Genomic DNA, 25,144 nt, shown 5'->3' on the forward strand with positions numbered 1-25,144 from the left:
CTAACTTACAGGAAAGCTTGATATATAAAAAAAAACCAATAACACACCTGAAACCATGAGGTGTTTTTAATGATATCAACATAGACATGCTTCTGCGCACATCTTAAAGCAGGCATGTTTGCCACATTCCTTTGTCTGGGTTTTGTGCACGAGTTTTTTGAAAGAAAAAAAAAACAATTTTTAATAACAACGGAATGTTTATTTAATGGAAAGAAACTACAAATGAAAATGAATATTTAAACAATGCATGATCATTTCATTCTAAAAAGTAACAAGATTTTTTTACAAAAATATAACATTTGCTATAGAAGTAAATTTATATATAAAAGTGCAATGATTAAAAATTAACTGATGCCTATAAAACGTATTTCTATAATAAAAGCAGAGTCCAGGATTGTCATTGAACATTGTAAATTGCCTAAAAATGCACATTAAAAATCTTTAACACATTAAAAATCAGTTTCTTTAAAACTAAAGTCTTCCCACGGTAAAAAAAAAAAACACTTCCCTTTAAAACTATAACGAATATACCACTCTCACAAAATGTTAAGAATAAAATAATGAACCATGTATCTGATGTCTTAACCAATACGCTTAACCTGTAACATCTCAGCCCAACTCGGGGATGCTTTCTTCATTGTCCAGTGTCCCTCAAATAGGTTCAGAGCCTTTCTAAAACTCCGTTGTCCTGTGGAGTGGAATCCTCAGTGTTATTCTGGGTATCTTCATTGTCCAGTTCTGAAATTGGTTCAAAATCGGAACATTCTACAATAACTACTTCTGATACTTCGATATTCTCTTCACAGCATGGATCTATACACGTTTCTGTGCACATGTTAGAGCAGACATGTCTGTCACACAGCTGCTTACCGCATATCGAACGACATACAATAGTCTTGTGGTCTTGGTCGTTGAGGTGACAGTATTCGGGGCACAAGTGGCCACATGGAAGTTTGCTATCACAGCGACTGTTGCAACCACCATTAGGAGATTGTTCAAAATCAGTACTACTAGACACCAAAATTTGTCTTTCGGGGTGCCTGAAACATCGAAGTGTTAATGCAGATCCTATCATTCCCTTTTCTTGCAATCTAGTTATGGTCAATGGCCAAAGCCAGTCTTCATCGGAGAGTTTACAAAAGTTGCCAATGCAATAAAGACCATGCTTAGCTCTGGATAGAGAAGCGTAAAGCAGTCTGTATTCCTTCCTTAAATCTAAGTGTTGACCGTCCCTTCGAACAAATGACACAAGGACGATATCAGCCTCTCTACCTTGGAAATTAGCTACATGACCTACCCTTACTTCTTTTATGCATTTCCTTTTGAGCAGATCTCGTATAACGAACTTTTCGTCAGAATGGATGGTCAAAATAACCATCTGACATGGCTTGTACCCTTGACGTAAAAGATGACAACAAAGAGATACAAGGAAATTTTCTTCGTGGTAATCCGAGTTGTCGGATCTCTCGTAATGAACAAAGAAGATATTTGTCTTCATTCCTTTAACACTTGGATAATTTAGAACTGAGAAGTGATTGCTGGCAAAAGGAGGTAGGGTACAGACTGTAAAAAGATCTGCTATGGTTGGTCGCATTCGATGTTGGGTTTGCAAGGTGCAAAAGGCAGCTCCATTTCTCAAAAATTTAATGAACAAATTATTATCTAGGTTAAGATTCCTTAAAGTATCTTCTATTGCAAGTTTCATTGTGAATTGTTTATCATCTCCTATTAAGATCAGGTGGCAGATTGAGGGAGGAAAGGATGCAACGAGATAAGCCTCAGGAACGTCTGTTGCTTCTTCAACCACTGCTATTAGAGGTTTTAACTTTTCCATAAGCGCCCGATTGGCAGCTGCACTGGCCATAGTTAGCCCTATGATTTTGCACGATTTCGCTAAATTCACTGTAAACTCAATTGTCCATTTATCAAGCATTTCCTTTTGAGCGATAAATTCAGTTTTCAGTTTGTAAATATCAGTTATAATTTCCTCTTCCAGTTTTTTTCTCCATTGAAGCAAATAACGCCAACGGGAAACAAGATCCATTTGCCAAAGAGCACTGTTCGAAATACGAATACATTGTTCGTTTTTAGTATGCTTATATTCATTCCAAAAGAAACGCATTAATTCCAACTTCAGAGTTTCATCATGGCTGACGACTCTTTTAGATGTGTTGTCTTCAACTGAAACAGTTATTGAAGAAATACTTCCTTCCGCAGTTTCACATTTTTCTTCACAAGCTTTTGGAATATCCTGTACGCGTAAATTGATTTTTTGATCTCCCTTCTTGACTTTTTCATTACACTGAAAAATATCATAAACTGTCTCTGGAACTGAGAATTTATTCATTTCAGCTTTCTCAACAAGATGCCGCACTTCAGCGATATCTTCATAGCGATACAATAAATGCGGAGTTAGACATAACCAGGCTTCCAGTTTATTGATATGAAGAAATTCTTCATGTAAAGACAGCCGGAGGAGAATTTCTTCCAAGTCGCCGTCGTCTTCAGCCATCGTTTTGGCAAAGTCGAGAGGTCCGGACGCTATGCGATTCATACAAGAATTTAATCTGTTCAGTTTTTCTTCAAAAGATTTACTAATGATTGGAATTTTGTCGGTACTAACCCCCATTATCCTGGAGACTATTTGCAAAGCATATTGCGTGTACCAGTAATCTTGGGCGCTTCTGAACTCTGAATGAACTTGTCGTATGGCATTCAACATATTTGTTAACTCATAAGGTTTAATTAAGTCATTACTACACCTTCCTCCAATTCTAAGAATGCTCTGTGTATATTTTAACAGTCCTTCCAAGAAGTGATCCAATACATGATTGCTTTTGCAAATTACGAGAATGGGGAAAGAGCTCACAGCGCCAAACACTTTTCTTCCAGCTGAGTTAATGCGATGTTCGTTTGCAACTAACGTTTTGACGATCAATTGCCCTAAGAAGGTTTTCCCTGTACCTGGAAGGCCAGTGATTAACGCAACACTTTTAGTCAGCGCAATTTTCAAAGCGTTAAGTTGAAATTCGTCAATATTAAGAGAGCTAGCTGATGGCCATGTTGTTTCATCAAGTACAACACATTTCTTTAACTTTGAGTCTTCAACAGATGTCGATCTGGACCTTGAACGACATCTCGAAATATCAGGTACACCTTCTACAGAAGCACTAGGCAATGAGCAAATTACAGCTTCTAAAAGATTCACCAATGCAAGAGATTTGTCCTCGAAGCCATAAGTTGAATTTCTTGTCAGATATGGAGGATGAGCGTCTAACCTGTTGCAAAAAACAATTATATCAGCTAGAGTATAACAACGTCCATCTATTGATTTCAGCACGTTTAGTGAAAGGGGAGAAGCTGGGAAACTCAGTTCCGTTTCCATCGCTGTGTATCTACCAGCTAAAAGAGCCCACTGATCTTTACAATCCATTACTATTTTCACTAGAATGTCGCAACATCTACCAGTTGTCCTGTCCGCAGTTCGATCTACATTAACGCATACTGTGAAAGTGCGAAAGTCATTTATAGTTAAGAAAATAAGGTGGCTTTTCCTCAGATGTTTGCTGACTTCCCAAGTCACATCATGGTCCAGTGTCACTCTCAGGCGATATATATCCTCGTTAATTGTGTATTCCTGGGAAATCAGGAGAACATCGTAATAGAAGCGAGAGGATTGCAGCTTGCAGACTTGAAGGTTTTCCGATTTAAGTTTTCTAAATTGCAGTATAGTTTCTCTGATGGGTCGCACCATCTCTTCCTTCAGAAGATTGCACTGCACATCGAAGTAATGGGAGCTGCTTTTGTAATACAGTATTCGCGGATTCACAAACGAGCCTGGCAATGTAATCATATCTTCTCCTGTCGGATACTCTGATACTTGTATTCGTGGTCTTATTTGGATCGCTGGTGTTAGCACACTATTATATTTGCTGCTCATGTCAGTCGTCATTTCACGGATAGTTTTGTTCAGTGATCTTGCCTCCGCCAGATGACACATAGGTTTCAGAGTTTTCTTTATTATATTCATAACATCTAGTGATAAAATAGGAAATGTAGAGTGTTCGTGAATTATAACGAGGCATTTTATGAATTCAAGTGCCTTGCAGCAGTATTTCTGGCAACGTCGCATGTAGCAAGGGACAGTCTGGTTAAGAAATGTATATGATGCACTCAAAGTATCAAGGATGCTACCAAGCTCTCTTTTTTTGTCCGATTCGCAGGCTATAGCAAGGAGAACTATGACTGTATGCACGTCGTCCTCTGGAAGAGAGAAGCTATTTAAGAATCGGGAAAAACTTTTTTGCCTGATAATTAATTCTTCCAAGATTCTGTTAGCGGTTTCATCCGTTAGCCTAGAGAAAATTTTGCTTGTTAAGGTGCTGTCTACATCTGCACAGGCAAAGTCACCACGGAGAGAGGAATGTTCGGAATCTACCTTTCTTTCGCCCATTGAAACCAGTTTAACCTACAGAAAAATAAAAAATATATCAACATACAGCTACTCATAATGTTAACTTTTATTGAATTAAAGATTCAAAATTCACTCTTTGAATTGCAGTGAATATTTGAGTTTACTCAATTAATATTAATTTTTACTTAGTCACAGTTCAATGAATGTGTTCCACGAATTAGTTTATCGATGTCATCCCTGATGAAAACAGCTATGCAACTGAGAATACCATACAACAAAGTGAGGCTGCAGCAACTCATGCTTGTGTGGCGTCTGATAACACGGCATATTAAGAGTATTGCTTGTCGGGTTTAAAATAGATTATCTATCCACATTGGTCTTCCTCTATTTCATTCACTTATTTGCACTATCAGTGCAATTTAATTTCTTCTGATTCACAATTATTAAACATTTACCGGTTAACTATTAACAAGTAATCACAACAGCAAGCAATATAATAATCATAAGCAATAAATAATCTGCACGCTGGTCCAGTGCGATTTGGCAGATAGACCGTATTTAGTAGTCATGGACTTGAATTCGGTCAACTCAAAGAGCGTGTGTTACTACACTCCTGACCACTCGCCTACGTAGGCTTTCTGTTAGTATTTCACGAATACAGATATTTGACATAATTACATATTGATCCTGGGTTGTGGGAGTTAGACCACATTCTGGTGCCTGTTGTTGTGTTAATTTAATTATGGAAAATATTAACCAAGATTTGTGTTCTGTAATTGTTTAAAAAAAAAAAAAAAAAAGTTCTATTTTGGTCGATTTCTAGGGTGTTTCAGAAAATTAAACAGAAGATTGGGAATTGTGGTTTGCCTTTCCTGTTGTATACAATGCTGTCATGCCGGGGCATCAAAAGTGCGTACGAACAACTTAATGGACACAGTATTCCATTTATTGGATAGCCACTTTAAGTGCAGAAGGTATAACTGATCGGAAATTTTTTTCTTGGCAGATGCAGAAAAAGCCCACTTCCAGGCATCATTTATCCATTATACCTTAATACTAAGGTGTTGCAATAATTTCTATTATATATAAACGAATGAAGGCGGAATTTTCACTGTTAATAAATAATTTTAGAACTAGGGTCCATAAATTCAAATTACAGGGGAAGAGATTTTGACTAGATTGTAGAAAGTGCTTTTAGCCAGCGATTTGTTTACTGGAACAAGTGGCCGATTGGTAGTTCAGGCTGAGAAACTTAAGAAATTCAAAGGTCAACTGGATGTTAGTGGTAAGCCAAGGGTGCAGCGCATTCTACGGGCTCAACTGCAGGTCACGGTGCAACAGCTGACATCGCAATACAATATGGGGAAGGCAAGAACAATATCCCAAATGACTATGCGCCGCACACTGACGTCTGGGATTCGACAGACGACATCCCAAGATTCATCCTCATCTCACTGCTGATCATCGTCGGCGGCGAATGTTGTGTCAACAACATGCTAGTTGGACACTCAATGACTAGAAATCATTGTGCTGGTTGGACGAGCCCAAATACCTGATGCAACACGCCGACGGAGGCGTCTGTCGGCGTGTAGCATTAGCGCAAGCAGCATGAGTCCATAGACCTACCGTGCATGGTGCCCACTATCCAGGCAGGTAGCGGTGGTTGCATGGGGCACGCTTTGCTGGAAAGAACTAGGTCCCTTGGTGAGTATGGACAAACATTTTCACTGGCGAAATCTACCGGCAGCTCTTAGGAGACCAATTACACCATGCTATGTCGCATTTTTCCCCAAACAGAAACGAAAAGATCTTGTCATCGCTCCAATACTGTACACGAGTGGTTCGAAGAACACAGTGAAGAAATAATTAATCTTGATTGACCTCTAAATTCGCCTGACCTCAGCCCAATTGAACGCCTACGGGATATTTTGGAACGTGAAGTGAGGCATAGACAAGCAACCATCATCTTTCTCGATCATGAAAACGAAGACTTACTCAGCAATGTGGGCAATTCGACAAGAACTATCAGGGTTACTGAACGTCAATGTAGTCAGAAGATAGGTTTAGCGGCGTCTACAACCAATTGCACTGTATGCATCGCCAATCTGGTCTTCTGCTCCGGAGTCGTATATAAACAGATTCCTGGCAGTCGAGTATTGGGTAATGCGATGGATGAATAGGATTACAGGCAACGCATTCACGATCTCCAGGGCCGTTTTATATACCAACCTAAATATCACTCGTTGGAGAGTTCACACATCTAGGACTATTCTTCTGTCTCAGATGCTAACGGGTGTGATTGACACCAGTCTTCATGGACTCATCTATTTCAAGGGCTGGATGCAGTAATGGCAAGCCATACCTACTGTTACATTCTCTACTGTCCAACCTCTCCTGTCTGAAGAACTTCCCTTAGAACGAATCACTCTTTTGAATTCATTGGCAATAGACCTCGTGAAATACTCCAAAAGTAAGCAGTACAGACTGAAGCGCACAGCTTGCTTGAACTACAGGAGTATAAATAAGTTTGAACTATATAAAGGAGATGGAATGACCAACATAAAAACCGGTGAACATCTACTTTTATACGATACTGTGAATAACTTCTTTAAATTTTGCCAATAATGGCATTCTTTAAATAATATTGTAAATGAGTTGCACTTTTGTAAGTACAGTACTGTAAATAGCTACACTTTTGTAAACAATTGCTATTACTACACTTTTATACACCCTTCTAGCAGTCGGCTGTGTAAAAGGGGAGAAAGCAAACACTTGCTACAATAAAACGGATTTAATAATAATAATCTATTCCGACGCTGTGGAAATCCTTGCAGCCCTGCATGAATAACATTTGCTTAATTGTCCTGTTGATAATATTCTAATGACTTCTGTTTATGTATATCTATGTAAACTGTTTTTGTGACCGATTACAAGGTCAATTGTACGATTCTAATTTACGACGATATTCTTATATTTTCTACCTTGTGAACTCTTGACCCCATGTAACCATTCCGAATAATACTCGCCACCTGAAAGCACACAATGAGCCCCATTTAAATGGCTTGTTAGTTTGTTATTTGGTTTTTAGGAGCATTAGCAACTAAGGCCATATTGCTCCGGGAATATGCGGTGGTCATTCTCTGACCTTTCCGCATCCTCTTATTTTGAGGGCACGGACTCTAACCCCGGTCTATTCAAGAAGCGTGTGCTACGCACTGCTGCTCCTGCCCACCGAGGCGCCATTTTAAAATGGCTCAATTGGTCGATCTAAGATGGACCAAAGTTTAAAAATTCCTGTTGCTTTATGGGATTCGGACCCAGACCTCTCCAAATAAGTCCATGATAAATAAAATTAACAATGCTGCTCTATATATAAAATTAGATTACCATCTTTAACAGCCCCGGGATTCCACCGACCGAAACCATGACCAAATAGCCCTTTGGCTATTTATTCGAATCAATAAGGAGGAGTTTAGTGAGAAATGCCCCAAACAACTTTACGAACTGTAAAGTCCAACCCATTGTCACAAATTATTCATTCATCCCTAGCCTATAACATGAATACGAAAATTGCAAAGCCTGAAATTTGAACAATCCTTGAGCATCAAAGATCTCTACAATATATTAGGACCTACATCTTTAGCAGTAGGTCTCCACAAGTAATTTCAGTGGAGAGGTGTTGTAAATCTCTAGTCCTGTCTGTGCAACAAAACGTCCCAGCGAACTGCAACCAGAACATTTTTTAAAACCAAATTTACATAAAAAAATGCAAAACTTTTCACATCGAACTAGAGGTATTCTAGAAGTTCTAATTTAACGTGGCAACTTCCATAATTGCCTTTCTTGAAGGGTCTTGCTCGCGTTCCATCGTGGATTTTTTTTTAAATAAAAAAAAAGTAATATCCCGAAGTACAAACCCTCGTTTCTAATAATCAGACAAGACAGTGATTCTCTCATATGCCAAGAATGCCAGGGGAGAGGCAGATCGATAGAGCACGCGCGCGGAGCTTTCAGCACCACCACTTGTCGACAAAAGGTTTCAGAAATAGTCATAACAGCGTTCCCCTCGTCCTATACCTCTGACAGACGGAATTCTTAATGAGAGTCTGTTTCACTCCGCTTTTCCGAACCAAGTTAGTCCCCCCCCCCCTCCATCGTTCCCCTACTCAACCAACAGCTTTTGTTGGTAGGAAAAGCGCGAGAGAATACGACGCGTTACGTGGTCTCGCGAGATTTCTAACAGCCCGAATTCCGAATGCCTCAAAAGCCGGAAATCCTCTTAAGGGGAATAAGCTGCTTAAAGACATAATTAAATCTCAAACTGTCCCTGACAGCTGACACTTTCCTCGCGACAAGCAGAGATGGCGCCACGTATACAAAGAACACATTAAGATTTGCACGTTTCTTAACTATATATTTTTCTTTCATTAAAAAGTAATATCGTTGTTGTTTCGTTCCATCCCCTCCCTCCTCTTTAGCATGTTGAAATGAATTTGTGTTTAATAAATTTTTCTCCTACGGGAAGCACTAGACATTGCCAATTACAGCATTTTTTACAGGTCGGGTCGAATGAGGGAAGGGGGTACTCGCTGGAAATTCTGTAACTAATGAGATAAAGCTGTCCGAAATAAAACCATTCTATCTTCATTTTGTAAGCGATCGTAACAGTGTGGTATCGTATCTTAGAAGCAATCAACAACCCATGACATTTTAATTTGCTTTCAAGTGAAATTCAGTCCCAAAGTAGCGGTTGAAGATGAAAAATAAGAATTCTAAGCGCATCTTAAGTTATCCGTAAGATTAAAATCTTTGCTCAGCACCCTTAAAATAAATAGCAACCTGCAGATTTGTAGTTAAATATAACCATGTTAAAAGTACAGCGCATATAGCCAATTACTAGACTATTTATTTACCAAGACAATTTTTATTTATCGGAATGCAATCTTGCGCACAATGCAATAGAAACCACAATAATATAGAAAAGGCGTTGTAATGTTTATAGATTCTCCAAAATCTGAGGAACCAGCATCGGGAGCGAAGCTAGCAGGGGCGCACGATATATTGATTTGATTAAGTTCGTGTGATAATACATTGGGGATGTTTTTCTTTACTTCTAGAGATATTTAAGCAGATAAATAAAATCAGATTGATTAGAGGCACATTACTACAATAATACGCGATCACGAAGAACTTTGTTCCCTTAGTGGTAACAGCCAGCTGATGAAAAGCAAGTAACCTTCAAAACAGCTCTGCTTCAGATTTAAGCCTGTTTAGGTGATACCATACAATTTAAAGATTAACAACTTAGGTAGAACAGTTGATAACAGCATTTGTCTTTAAGTTGGGCATAAGAGTAAGCTCTAGCACCGATTTCTTGCCGTCAATCTTTTGAGAGAGCAGAGTTTCCAGTGATCGTGTACCAAACGCAGTAATGCTCTCCGGACGGACGTTAAGTGAGATTCTGCACCCTCGTGCTGTGTGTAGCATCTTACTTAACGTTGTTGACGCGTTAAAGATGGTGTCTTCATCTTCATCGCTATTCCAACCTAAGGTTGAGTCAAAGCCGTCCATCTTTTGTCTTCTCAGATATTCTTTATCATATTCTCCCACTCAATTCCTTTTGTTTCCACATCTCCAATCTAATCTCTCCGCCTCTTCCTGGGTGTTCCTCTTGCTCATTTTCATCTCAAGCATTCTTCTTGGTAATCTGTCAAATTCATTCTCTTCGTGTCCAAACTATTGCAAAAGCGATGTAATCATCTTCTCCCTCAGACTGTATTCCCAAATTCATTCTTATATCAGTATTTATTTTATCTCTTCTAGTTTTAGATAGCATAGTCCTGGCAATGAAGGTGCTAACCTTCATTTCCATTGCTTGGAATGTGGTTTTTCTTAATATTTATAATAGGGAGCTCCGCCCCCTGCTCGCTTTTCTACGTAAAATGTAGAGGTATGACGGAGTAAGCCAAATCTTTTCTACGTAAAGGACGCCTGTCGAAATGCACTGATCGACATCTAGTTTAATATATAAAAGAAAATAGGAAGTGTAAGAAAAAACTATAAAAAGTAAAATTGGGTGAATGAAAGTTATTAATTGAAGATTCTATCTTGGCCTCTTCACCGGACACACTAATAGCTATACAGGTCCTCAGGTGGTGCCTCATGATTATCCAAGCTGACAACCATGCTGAAGCTTTTACTAGCTGGCATGGTGTGGAACACTGAAACTGCCCATTAGGGTAACCCCCAGGCCAGCGTGGGACATAGCTACAAAAAGCTTGCTCCACCATACGAATCTTTCCCTATGTTCTTTTATTCCTACCACCTGGGGTAGGTAGTCTCCTTCACCCAATTCCTTCTCCCACCCTTTGTGTCCCTACCCCTTTTGCCTGGTTGCTCACCCTACCATCCACTTTCAACTCCCACTCTGGACCAAGATGCACGTCCTGTACTAGGGGTTCCCTTACTGTCTCCTTTTTAAATCTCAACTAATGCCCCCCGTTCTCCACCCCTTTATCCCACCCTCTTCCTATCTCTCCATTCTCCTTTCCAATAATTTTTGGGGCTCTTCTTAGATGCTTAGGCTACACCAGGTTCACCCCCACCAGAGCTTTCTTCTCTTGTAATGTGTCCTGGCCCGCCTTCCCAGGGCAGTGACGGAAACTGGGGCGTGTTATTCATTTACGGACATCTAAACAATTTAGACTGAAGGTCAAATTTTTTCCACAAAAAATAAAATAGAAGAATTACATTCATTACTTTTTTTATATAAAAAAAAATTCAGCGCTAACTTTTATATCAGGTCTTCCTTCCAAGAACTCATTCACTGTCAGTCAAGAAAACTTGAAACATTTTTCTGAATTTGTATTTATGAGTTGTGAAACACCTGAGGAGAGGAGGATGCGAGAATATTTTTTTCTTCCTCCATCTCACTAAAGCGAGTGAAGAGACGAGTATCTGTATCCATCTCTATGAAAATGACCGAGCCGTCAAAGGCACACATTTCTCTTCGACATCTGTAGATGTTATTTTTTATTATTATTTTTTCCCGAGTGCTATTCAAATAAATTAAACTGAAACCCGTTTCTCGCCTCGTTCGAAGCAGTAGTTCGCTTTGTAAAGTTATACTCCTGAGGAAACAGCAGGGGGAGAAAAAAAAAAAAAAAATTTAGCTTTCCCGTCTCATGAGACTGCACATGTCTTGTCCAAATGGTTCCACTTCCTCTTGATGTTGAAAAACCCGCTCCCAGAATGGTATTTTCATGCAGTGATGACTTGCAAGAAAGCAGTCTGTTTAGTAACTGGAAATAGAAGAATCGTATTTTCTACATAATGCGTATGCCATGTTTGCGTTTTTCATCAGCATATGAAAATTGAGTCGGAATTCTATTTCCATAAAACCCTTTCGGCCTGACGGATAAGGAAAAAAAAGGAACGATTTTTAACAGCCTACGTCTCTCTCTCTCTCTCTCTCTCTCAAAAATAGAGTTGAGAAACACAGAAAAGTAGGTAAGGAAGTGATGGAAAAAGATTTTGCTTCTCTTTTGTTGAGTTCCGATTTATCGGCTTTTTTCCAAGGCTTAAGGCGGTTTTGCCGAGTGCATTAGATCTTTCCATGTCCCCTCCCCTGATCAGCCTCCGGAAAATAAGGCGCATAATGCTTGTCGTGTTTTGCCTGGATTCAACATCTCGCGGCAGCTCGTCTTCCCACTAGTTCGTATTGTTAGGAGCACGTTCGGCGACCCGCCATAATGAAGGAAAGGAAGTCAAGGGGAGGGGGAAGAAGGTTGGGGAAAAAGATGCCGCTGCTAACCCGGTGATGTTGACGAGGATGTCTTTTCTCCGCTCATTACTGGAGTCACTGAAGTTCAGACATGTAATTAAGTTTTCCCCCCTGGTTTTAAGCAGATTATCCAACAGTTATGTTTCCTCGGAACAAGAGGTATCCTGGAGCAACGAGGAGACAAATGGACAAGTATTTATCGACTTCCCAGAGAGGCAAAGTCGTGCAGCAGGAAAAATTTGACGCATATACTTGGATGAACACAAGAATTGCGAATGGCACCTATATACTGGGACTAATCTTTTTATTTTATTCCAGAAATAAGTGGGTTCTCTGTAGTAATCGATTCGCAGGTCGAGACTTTTTACGAGGAATATCAAAGTTTTAAAAAAAAGCTGTCCATCGTCTTACAGCGATTTTTAAGTCCCTTTAACCGAAGTTGTTTCACTGCTATAGAAACTTATCTTTTAAAGTAGAAAAGAAATTTAAAAAGTAATTTGACATTCCTATTTTAGAGTGGCTCAGCATTAAGTCCTACAATTGGAATCTTTCAGATGTAAGGTAGTCATTTTTAAGATGGTTATAATCACAACTGAAAGAAATTGCGATGGTGTTTGTATTGGGCAAGTGGGAATTCAAAGTAGAATGAAGGAACGCACCTAGCCATCAAAAGATGCGTTCTTTAACAAATCAGATGTTGCCGCATATGCATGTCCACAAGATTAATTCAGTAGTGCAAAAATATTTGCATTTACATCATAGGTGAAAATAAAACATTTAACTGATCTCATAATTTCAAAGAAGGAAAGTATCTCCAGAAACTTCGAAGATATAAAGAATTAGGACTCATGCAAGACATGCAAATCCAGCGCGTGTTGGAGAAGAGTGGTTCCCGAAAACCATTTATTCTTGATATAAAGATATAATCTGCCTATTTCTTCTTTGATATGCAACTCAAAGCAGCCATATCGGAAAAGAAACATACTTGTTCTGTATCTGGATATTCACATCGTTATTCATTACTGATTGCCTGGAAACACCTATTTGCAACTAGTTTTCCTCCGAATTAAGTAAAAACTCATTTATCGCCATAGATATACGGGCAAGTCCATTAGAGACAATGCAAAGGACAAATTTCAAAGAAATCTGCAATATGTTCAGAGACTAGTAAGATGATATATTAGAGCAAGATTAAAGTATAGGAGGAGGGCAGCCCAAATTCTGTTTGATCCATTATCTTCTGACCTTGATTGGTGGCTTTCGAATGTTCACATTTGGTTATAGCTGTACGTTTCAGTGGTTTGTTTTAACATTGATGATTGGTGGCAGTTTGAGGAGATTCTTTCATCAAAAAGTACCCTAAGAAAATTAATTTTCTTAAGGTGCTTTTGGTGAGAGAATATCACGTGAGCTGATTTAACGAGATTAGCAGATTTAGGTTCTTGAGATAATGAACTTAGCAAGTGGTCTGTTTGCATCTTGCGAATTTATCCGAATCGGCGTAAGAAATTCTCTGCAGGCTAAAAACGGCAAAAAATCTGCTGCGAATATGCCAGACAAACCTCCCTGCAGGACTAATTACTCTGACAGTGTTAATTACTGTCAATGCTGACGCGAATTTGTGGATTACGTTTAATTTCAAACTATAATTAAGCCTGGTCGTTACTATCTCCCAACAATAGTTTAATTTCGAACTAGACTAGACGTCCAGAAAGATTTTTAAATTCTATTTAATCTTCGAAATCCCCTCAACTACTATAAATCTGTTTATATCAATCTGCACTTTCTAGTGCAGACCTCAAACTCCTATCCTATGTTATATCACGAACCTGCTATCCTACAAAGGAAAAACAATCATACTCCGCTTGAAGCCATCAAGAATCTGACATCCTCCCATATCGCGAATATTTTGGAAATCAAACATTGACCCAAAGAAGTACTTGCTCTTCTCTTAGCAGGCTCTTGCAATCAACGATTAGGAGATTGACTTCTTTACCAACATCGAGGATGCACTGGTCTTAAGAAATACACCAAAACTCTCCCTTCCTCAAAGATATAGGACTTGTATATTGTTATCATATACCGCTTTTGGGTTCGCTATTTGTTTTAAAGAAAAAAAAAAACATTTGAATATTTACAAAAACAGAATTCAACAATTAAAGGAGAAAATTTAGTCAGTGATAAAGAAAGGGAAATTTTATTATCCCGTTTACGTTATTACATTTTGTTTTCAATGCACTGATACATGACCATAACAATCGGTGTGATGTCCAATAAATCAGTGGAATGCTATTTAAATTTTTTTTTAGAAATTGTGGATTTTAAATTTCAAATATAGAGATTTCGATTATGAATGAGCGATTCGTAAAACAAGAGAAATAAGTAGGTTTCAGCTGATTCGAGTTCGGTACCAGAAAAATTCAGGAATTAAATTTCTCATGAGCTTATTCAGTTCAAGATTCAAAAATGATACAAATTTATTTATACATTCAAATGAAAAAAAAAAAGACTAAGGAACCTGTTTTTAATAATGACCAACCGAAATACGCTAGAGAATACATAGCACAAATCGAAGTATCAGTTTATGCGTAAAATACTACAAAATTAAAGCAGAAAATCACCAAACTTCTTTACAAGCAAGAAACATGTTAGGTACTCAATTTCGCTTTTTAGAGATTCCAAAATAAATTATAAATTTTGAAATTATTCTAAATGACAGATTTTTCATAATTTATACTTTTTATTGCTTTTGTTCTTTCAACATAGGAACTTTATTGAAAAGACGGTTTTTTCTGGCTGTCAAATCAAGAAATCGTAATTGCTTTGGAGAAAAGGAGCGGAAAAGATCCAGACGTTGGTAGATGAAGTTTTGGAAGAATGAGATGTTATGGGCATTGCGTTAGGCATACATATAAAATACAGATGTCCCATGAACATGGCGTAGAGTACAATAACGTACTTGACAACCGCTTACCGAAGTTGACGGATCTGTGTTAGGAATGACAACTTATCAAATATAAGCCCAAGAATTTTATCTCGGGTACTAATTGAATGATGTTTTGTCCGAGCTCTACTTCTGATTCAAGGTGTTCTGTTTGCGACAAAAGTGTACACAGACTGTCTTCTGAGGCAAGAACCTGAAACTATTAGCCATTGCCCAAGAGTTGACATGGTCAATGGCGTGCTGCAATTACCGTTGAATGACCCTCAATATTGCGCGACTGTGAAATGATGCTAATGTCGTTTACAAAGAGCGCACTATTTACGGTTGAACGCAGTTCAGTAATACAGTTAACTTAAAAATGGAAACAAGCGTAACACTTAGAACTGATCCTTGTGGGACTCCCGCTTCTTGGCAAAAGGACCCAAAGAGGGTGGATCCTACACGAACGTGGAATAACCGGTCTGAGAGGAAGTTAATAAAATACCAATGACACATTGGTATCTTTAAGAGTTATCTTTTAAAATACCGAATCTCCAAGAGGTGTCATACGCTTTTTTCGTATAAAAAACCTATACCTAGTGTTCGCGTTTCAGGAAAGCATCACGAATAAATGTTTCAGGTCGGATTAAACGTTGACCTGTTTCTTCGGCTGTCACACTATCCTGGAAAGGACGTTGTTAGCTTCTAGATACCATATGAGTCGAGGGTTGCCATTCTTTCTGGGATCTTGTACAAGCAACTGGTCACAGCTGTAGGACAGTAATTATTTGGTATTTTTAGATTTTCTTGTTTTGGAAATGGCAAGTATCATTGCCTTATGCAAGGAGTCAGGAAACTGCTCTTGGATATAGAGCAGACAATCCATAAATTGATGAAAGATGTTTAGTCACCTCATAATTCATGTCTTTTGGCCTGAAGGCACTCGCCTGGGACAGAGCGAGTGCTGCTTTCAGTTCTCAGTGTGTGAAAGGATGATTGTGTCCTTCTCAGCTATTTGAGAACAGCTTCAATTTCCTTCTTTCAGATTTCTCCTTGAGGACCAGAAGCTCTGGAGGTGTAATATGTTTTGAAGCGACCATCTCCAAGAATGTTTGCAATTGTATTTGAGTCTACAATTTCACATCCATTATTCTCTAGGATTGAGGAAGGTGTGATGTACATTGGCCTTTTTTCGGACTTTTGGTGTTGCTACCAGACTAATGGAGAATGTGAAGCTGACCCAAGATTCCTTTTGACTCTGATACGACGGGCTTTTGCACGTGCATATTTAAAGGCTATTAAATTTTCTGTGGTAGAATATTGACAAAATATCCCCCATGCCTTTCTTGTTGCTGTGCATTCTACCTATTGACAAAATATCCCCCATGCCTTTCTTGTTGCTGTGCATTCTACCATGATTTCGGGGGGAAAAAAACAATGGAGGCGACAACAGTTATTCTAAGCCAATCTGACAAGTCTGGAACTTACATGCTACACTGAACTAAGCTTAACTAGCGGATACATCTCTACCCTGTTTATCTCCCTCCTGACCACTCTGATAATATAAGAGTAGAATTGCAGACTTGGATAGTTATCTATCAGCATTGCTCCTGTTCTTCCGATATTTGTGGGTGGAGATTAAAATATTAATCCGACTGCAAATCAAGCTTCAGACATTTTCCACAAACTTCTCAATGCTTGCTTAATTTCGCATTTTCATGGGATTACTCCTCCACCTGTGCCTTTTCTATACTAAAGATATTAGGCACGCAACTTATAAATCAGATTCTTTCTCTGAACTGCCATTTCCTAGCAAGTTCTTTAAAAACTAAAGTAGTCAGATTATCTTTTCGCTATTCACTAGAACAATTTAATACTTGAAAAAGCGATTCAATCCCTTGTTGAACAGTTCGGCCATACATAACTATAATCACTGCATCGAAGCAAGTTAGAATTACTGAGCGAACAAGCGATGGTTTCATCTAGATAAAGTGCCCTTTATGTAAGCAGAAGGCATGTAGGAAATGAATGTGATCAAGAGTCAATACTTACCACGAAATCTATAAAGCATCTTTGACCATTATGATGCAACCAATACCTTGGCTAATGGAGTTTAGAAAACGACGAATATTATGAAAGATAAATCTCCAAGCAGCACCTCATTGATGTAATTAGTGTCCTGAATGGAACAAATAAAGACTCAAAATGGCTACAGTCGGGTCTGGTGGCTTCTGAATGTAATGAATTTCCCGCTCGACATCTTTCAGAAGATTTAAAAAAAAAAAAGGTACCTCACTCGAACTCTGAAAATCTTGTTACTCGAAACAAGTCCCTAAAATTTGAAATCCCAAACTGCCAAAAAGTCTTCCTTCTAATCTCCATAGGATTCTTCTTATTTAAAATTTTTTAAGAGCTTCATTCAGCAATCAAAATGCGTTTCGTTTCCTGGACCACAAAAGCCTTCTGGACACCCGCTTCAGAGCATAAAGTCCTGAATGACAGAGCTCAAACGGATATCTTTTTCTACATTATAGCAAATGGATATTTTTCGATAAATCAGCTTTTGATAATTTCAATTTCTACTCTTGACATAGATCTTAAAAGGAATACTTCAGAACGCAATATCAGTTAATCTGCATCCTGAAATCTTTGCTACGTAGTAGATAATTATATCTGATGGATCACACCAAAAAAAGGACATAAAACGAGGAGCGGGCCAGTGTGGGATGGTGTCGTCCTCCCTTTTGCAGTTAACCTGTAGTTTGTAATTATCCTTAGCAACAAATCTAAAATTAGTCCTACGCTGATAATCTAATTTATTTCAAAATGCCATAAACAAATTGAAAATCAAAAAACTTGAATACACACAAACATATGCGAAGAAACCTTTTACGAAATGCGGTTAACTGCAAAAGTTGGTGGGGGGAAGGTATTGAGCCTAATAAGAATAGATTTTGTGGTAAAAAAAGATCCCCACAAAAATAAGTGGGTTGGTTTACTTTTTTCTCCACACTATCACTCCCCCGTTTTGATACGTAACTTAGCTAACCATGAAATTGAATATAAGAAGCGAAACAAACTACTTCTGGAGTATATTGCTGGAGGATGTTTAATACAAAATACTTCAGAGTTTTTGAAAAGAGCAATAGCTTGATCCTATTCGGAAAAAAAAAAAAAGTATTATGTTTTTAGATTGTTTTACATTGAATTTTCAGTCATAGAATTAAAAAACCTGTTGCCTTTCACGAAGTAGACATGCTGAATATGTGTAGCCAACCCAAAATTATAATGAGAACGATCCAGGAACAAATTCACATTAAAATAATCATTATTTCGAGTAGAATTTGGAACTAAAAATTGTTCCCTATAACACGGACAACTACTTATAGCTCCAAATCTTAAAGGTAATAAACAGGTTTCGTGAAGGGCTGAAAATGGGAGGGCACACTGGTGGACTCGTCACCTACTTCCAAAGTGTTTTAGCCACTACGCTGATATTACCGTGAACTGGGTCTATCTTCTTAGAACTACGTAAATAAAACGTTCAACTAGTTCAGTAAAGCCATTTTCACTGCTGGTTCCATGTACCAAAGAGCATATGGACTGGTAGCATACATTGGTTAATTTCCGGTCATTAAATATTAGCTGCTATCCATTTTCACTGTGGGAGAGTGCTGCATTATGACTGTTGTAAGATGAGATGCTAACTCTTTTTTTATATATATAAAAACAGCAGAAATACCTATTTATTATAGATATGGAGGGAAACCTTTGGTGCGTCTAATGCCGATAGGTGCCAAAGTCTTGAATTCCATCCTGGTCATCACGCAAAGAAAGGACATTCCAACCAGCTTCTTACTTAAATCAAGTGAATAAGAGAAAGACAAACATGAAAATAACATTTATGCACTGGAGTATAATTTATCGATGACTTTTTCATGTTTTAGTTTACAAACCAAGGTTTGTATTAGTGTTTTGCAATGACAGATTTCATATGTAGGCAAACTCGCAATGAGATCTTGTTTCATTACTTAAATCTATTGATTTCTCACAAAGCATGCACAGCATTCATAAGTTTCCTCAGTATTGCATTACTTCCAGTATTTATAATTTATTACTCAACCACAACTGAGTGGTTGAATCACAGTATGCAGTTATTGACGCCGCGTGTCAATCCACACGCTACCACAAAATACCGTCCTTTAGTTTTATAGTATTCGCTTGACGTTATATCCCATTTGATGTACTTGGACATTAGCGCAGCAAGCAATGTTCCATATCAGAAAGTGTCTAAGAGCCTGGATGGAACTAAGAGCGAACTGTACTGAACTTTCATATTAAGGCTGTGGTTTGCAACAGTTTATACCCACTAAGAGTAAGTCATGGAGCACACGCTATCCAATTAAATTCCGGAACGAAAACACGCCTCTTAAATGCATCGAAAACAGTCATGGTACGATTATGCAATATTTTTTGAACTACAGAACCAACAGGAAGTTTTCCTGATTAAAACACGTCAGTAAGCTACAATAGAATAAAAAAAAATCGAAAAGCAAGGTGTTAATGAGTCAGGTACTAGTTTAATTGCATTCAGACTTCTAGTAGCGTTTCTGATCTAGGAAATTGCGGCATTAACTTTGCAGTTGCAACTGATTAAGTTTTTTCAACTTCGTGACTACCATCTCTTAGCTCATCGGGATAAAAACTTGAAGACACGACAGCAATAACGCCCATTCCATTGAACGAAGAATGCCTGAAAACCAAAGTGGAATTTTTTTACCTTCAGATCTTTTCACGCATCTCAATCAGGGAAAATTTGTTTTGCCTTTCAACCCCTGTGTCCGCTTCCTTCCCCCCAAGAGGCCTCCAGTCAAGAATTGTTGAACACAAGCTGCAATATTAACATGGTTAATGTACTTTTCCACAAGTCTGAGCATGTCAAGTGCTTCCTCCTTTGATACTCCCTCAACAGCCCTCAAGGGAAGCGTAAAAAATCATCCCAGCCTCAACTACGCAAAACTCTTTAATGAAAAGGGGGTTTAACTTGCTCTTTGTGTTCCTTCCTTCCTTCGCACACTAAGGTTTTCCGCAAGGATTTCTCGTGGAAGACGAAATCTTGTCACGAGCCACAGGACGTCAAGCGTTTTTCAAAGCAGAGCCTTTTGCACGCTCCCTTCCTGCGCCCACTTGTTGTGTCGACAAAAACAAAAGCCGTGTAGTCGCTCGACTGCCACAGTGAAAAGCCCGTCTTGACATTCTCCTTTATTAATTCGCCAAGAGGAGCGCTAATCTTATAATGTAAATGTCAGAGGACAAGCAAAACAATCGTCCTCGTTTAATTTTTCGTCAAATCGGAAGTTAGCCAGTGATTCGCAGGGCTTTGTTTGGCCACGTGAAGGAAGGCTGAAAAATTTAATTATCGGGTAGAGAGCGCTGGGTGCGTAGATAACCTTTAATTGTGCGTGGGATTGTGAGCGCTTGTCTGTCAACGAGAGAGAGAGAGAGAGAGAGAGAGAGAGAGAGAGATGCATCGATAAAAGGATGTTCCGCGCATTTTAAAACATGACAGTGGCGTATTTGGAATAATTAAAACAAATGCTAATGAGATAAATGAAATTGAAAGCACTACGCGCTTCGAATAGATGAAAGGGGACAAAACATGGAGCCATTATTCACTGCAGGAGAAATTATGAAGTGTTTCCGAGTCCCATGAATAAACTTACTCTTGAATGCCTTTAGAAATACAAATATTAAGGTTGTGTCCGATCATTTGTAGGAAGGAACACCAAGAATCAAAATTGTTAGCAGTGTTCGCGTACAGCTTTAAAGCCCAGAATTGTGGAAGAAAGTAATTATACTTATTGAACTAAGTTAAGAACAAATCTCTTCCTCTGATAATTGGCCATGTCATTAAATCTAATTAATAAAACTATTTTGTTTTCTTAGCATCGGATGCCATAATTTACCAATGTTTAATTCGTTGATAATGAATCAGTTGAAGGCAGTTGGCGTTTTGGATTTTAATTTTATTAAAATAAATGCACAAGGGGGTGGGATCCAATAACAGTGCATGCCTAACAAGGACTATTCCTAAACAAGAACAAAGAAAAAGTTAAAAACGTTTTAAGTATTGAAATATTAAGTGATCATGTGGAATTTTCGTTGGTTTTCACTGGAAGAATAGACGATACTATCTAGGATTTTGAAATTTGCTTGAGATTGGTAAATTTGAATTTATTGACCTGTGATGACCGTACTTATCGAACTAAATATTCAGAAGGTCACTATTGGATGTTCTCGTATAGGTTTACTAGTTTCTGCTTTACTAAAAGGACTTCGTCAAAAAAGCACAATTTCTACACAGACAGCATCGACTTGTCTTATTTTGAAACCAAAATGTAATCCACGCACAGCAAACACTAATTGGCCAGTCAACTTTCCAAATAAGACAACTTATATTGATCGAATTTAAATATGACTTTACAGAACTCAACATAACGATCTCCTAAATAAACCTAAGTTCCCCTTTTCAACATGAAAGTACGCAGCCTGTTTATCACTGAGGAGCTGCTTCGTGTATTTATAGAAACCAGAAAGCCTTCTTACTATATTTCTCCCTATCGTAGGAAGAAATGTTCAACCCCTAGAATTTTTGCTGTTATGGGCATTGCATCTGGCATGCATGTAAAATTTACTAATTTTCACTGATTGCAATAAAGATATTGCAATTCAACGTGTCCACGTTTATCAATAATCTATCGCATTCGGAGTGTGAAGACATTGCATCAAAACCCATGTCAAAAGTCAAACATCTGAATGACAGGGAGGGATTTAATCCTATCTCAATAAACTGCAATTTACTAAAGTTGTTTGATAAGACCCCTCTCCATGATTATCTTTTTCATGCATTGTTTTGCATGACGGACTTTCACATCATATTCACACTGTAATCCTAAAGATATCGACGGTGACCTAAAGTACTCCTAAAGATAATCCTAAAGATATTGGGCTTCAGACGGCTGATTCCTAAAAACAGATTTTCATCTTAGGCGTTAGAGACGCTTTCAGTAATGTCTTAGATTCCTTGACTGAGGCATTATCGCTGTTTTAGAACCCTTTCTGACTTCGCACATTAATTGCAGAACTCAGGAAGATGTTAATACTTTATCTCATCCAAACAATGGCCAAATTGAAATTGTCAATGGCCATACCAGTTTCCTAATAAGAAAGAGGAGCTATCTCGGTAAAATTGGCCTGTAACACAAAGGTCAAATTCTTTTTAAATTTAAAGAGGCTAAACAATATCAATATTCAGATCATAGTGTAGTGTTTGTCTAGGGGTACCGGGGTTCCTCCCTAAAATCTCCGCGAAATAAGCTTTGAGAGACAGTATCTCCAATTACTGCTGCTGCCTTAGAGTGCTCCGTCTGCATCGTTGTTTTATTACCAAATTTAGTCGGGGTCTCCACTTGAAGAGAGCCCATCCAAATCGAAACCTGAAGGGTAAAAAAGCCAGATGGTCGGATGAAACAGTCCAGATGCTCGCCCATGCCGAACTCCAACTTCGAACGGAGGGTGTGAAGAATTTGACTAAACGCGTGCAACTTCTGTTTCCATCAAGGACACCGAATGCGATTAAAATAGTAGGCAGAAGCTTGTATCCTATTCGAAAATCTTAGACAATCTGATATCCCAAGGAGACCTCTTGTCTATGGGAAATCCTACCCAACCTACTGAGCGTACCTCGGATGGGGCCCTGATTCACGTCGGGGATGATTCTCAGGAGGTGGTCGGTTCCACCGGGTGAGCAATCTCCTCGAGTGAGAGCCAGTCCAAGCTCCCCTCTGGTGGAGTAGACCGTGGTCTGTTTGATAGGTCATTATTACAAGGATTAGGTTCTAAGGAAACTCGGGAAAGTATTTCATCCGCAAAAACCAAGGAGCTATTACACGATAAAATGCTGGCTTCTATAGCTGAGATTCCTGTTTATGACCATTAAAAAGTTAAACGCTTTCTGGCTGAAGCTCAAGAGTACAGGTTGGATGTTGACGAATTGAATAATTGTATTAAATCTAGTATTGTTGGGATATCGCCTCCTCAAACTCGACTTAAGTAGATGTCGTCTGAGGAAAGGAGTATGCAAAAAAAAGTCTTTACCACAAAAATCGAAAAAGATGTGCCCATAATATTCTGGATCCAGTGAAGACGTCTGAAGAAGTGATTGAATCTTCAATGTTTCTCAAATTTTGTAAAGATTTTTTGTAGGGATAATTTAGAAGATGATTGTATATTCCAGCGGGCTATGAAGATCCAGTGATAAGGGAAAATCTTTATAAACCTATTACTAATGTTGAATGAAGATCTGCTTTTCCAACTCTATCATCTAGTCCTAGTCCTGATGGAGTGACTCCTACGCAATTAAGATCCATTACGGAAAAACTTTTGACTGACCTTATGCACATATTTTTATGGGTCGATTTTATTCCCCAGTGTTTGTACGATGCATATACTACATTTATTCCAAAGAAGGTCGATTCAAAATTGCCATCTGAATTCAGACCAATAATTGGTGTCTCCTGTTATATTGAGAACGTATCACAAGATCCTTGCAAGCAGACTGTCATTATGAAGTTGGATAACGTACAGAAAGCCTTCCTTCCAACTGGAGTTGCCGAAAATACGATTATTTTACAATCTTTGATCAACGCTCAAGACTCCATTTGATTTATATAAAGTCTCTTTTCACGCTATTGTTAAACGCTGCGGACATTTGCCTGTAACTTTAATTATATTTTTAAATTGAATCGCTCCTGTGTTACCTCGATTAGGTTCAGAGTGATTGCCTATATCCAACTAATGGAGTGCGACAAGGTGATCCTTTGTCAACCTTTCGTTTTTAATTTGGTTTTAGACCAAATATTTTGTAAAATTCCCTCATATTGGTTTTAAATTTGGACAATATAATGTGAATGCTTCGGCATTCGCTGATGACCTCATCTTGGCGGCTTCCACACAATCCGGCTTGCAGTGCCTTTTAGATCAGGCGAATAATTTCTTCAGTGCCAGGGATCTTAGAATCAATGTTGAGAAGAGTTGGACACTATCTTGGGTGGCCACGGATAGGCAGAAGGTGGTCAAAGTGGAGCCCAAGAACTTCGGAATAGGTGAAGCCAGGTTACCTCCGGGCGATATTAATTGGACATGGAAATATTTGGGAATATCCTTCGATGTCACTGATAAAACTTATCAGACTGTCTCCCTGGGTGATCTGCTGGGGCTACTTCAAAAATCCCCGTTAAAACCCCACCAGAGGCTCTTCATACTCGGGGCGTATTTGTTGCCTAGGTTTTGTCATTGTTTGGTGCTGGGATGAGTAACTGCTTCCAGGCTTAAATGCCTGGGACATCCAGGTTAGACTTGCTATTAAGAAGTGGCTTAGGTTGCCAAATGACATAGCAAATGCATACTTTTATGTTGACATTGTGGATGGGGGGGGCTAGGTATCCCATCGCTACGATGGTTTATTCCGTTATTGAAGAAAAAGGTTAGAGAAGCAACTGGGCTCTGCTTCTGACCTAGTACTCTACTTGATTGAAAGGCCATCCATAAAGAAAGAACTGAGCTCGGCTGAGAATTTGTTAAAAGATAGAAATGTACTTATAGATTCTAAAGCATCCATAGAGAAGGGATGGGGGATCTCCTGCACGGCTCCTTGATGACTGTTTCAAAAATTCTAACCAGGTTCGTTCACAACACCTGGTGGGCGAGTGAGTGACCAAACCAAATTGCTATACGGCCATGCTTTTGTTGAACCTAGTGAAAACGAGGATCATTGCCCTTCCTGGCCTCTCTAGAACATCAAGAGGATGTAGTAATGGATAGGCAATGCAGAGCTAGATGCAATGCGGTCGAGTCGCTAGTAAAGTAAAGCGTATTCGTGTCAAACGGCACCAGGGGGTTTTCCCCCCATCTCCGCGTTGTATACATTGTCATGTGAAACAGAACACTGTTGAGGCCAGAGATT

The 25,144-nt window shown here is 38.7% G+C and overlaps 1 protein-coding gene across 1 annotated transcript; it reads right to left on the reverse strand.

Moving 5' to 3' along the window:
- Positions 1 to 661: 661 nt before the first annotated feature.
- On the reverse strand, positions 662 to 23,549 carry LOC150078242 (NFX1-type zinc finger-containing protein 1-like). Its single transcript, XM_090384507.1, has 2 exons — positions 23,466 to 23,549; positions 662 to 4,468 (listed from the first exon to the last, which is right to left on the reverse strand). The coding sequence occupies exons 1-2, from the start codon at positions 23,547 to 23,549 to the stop codon at positions 662 to 664; spliced, it is 3,891 nt and encodes a 1,296-aa protein (XP_090240633.1).
- Positions 23,550 to 25,144: the final 1,595 nt, after the last annotated feature.

This window comes from Mastigoproctus giganteus, chromosome 11, assembly GCF_048544385.1.
Source record: "Mastigoproctus giganteus isolate SK-2022 chromosome 11, ASM4854438v1, whole genome shotgun sequence".
NCBI lineage: Eukaryota > Metazoa > Arthropoda > Arachnida > Uropygi > Thelyphonidae > Mastigoproctus > Mastigoproctus giganteus.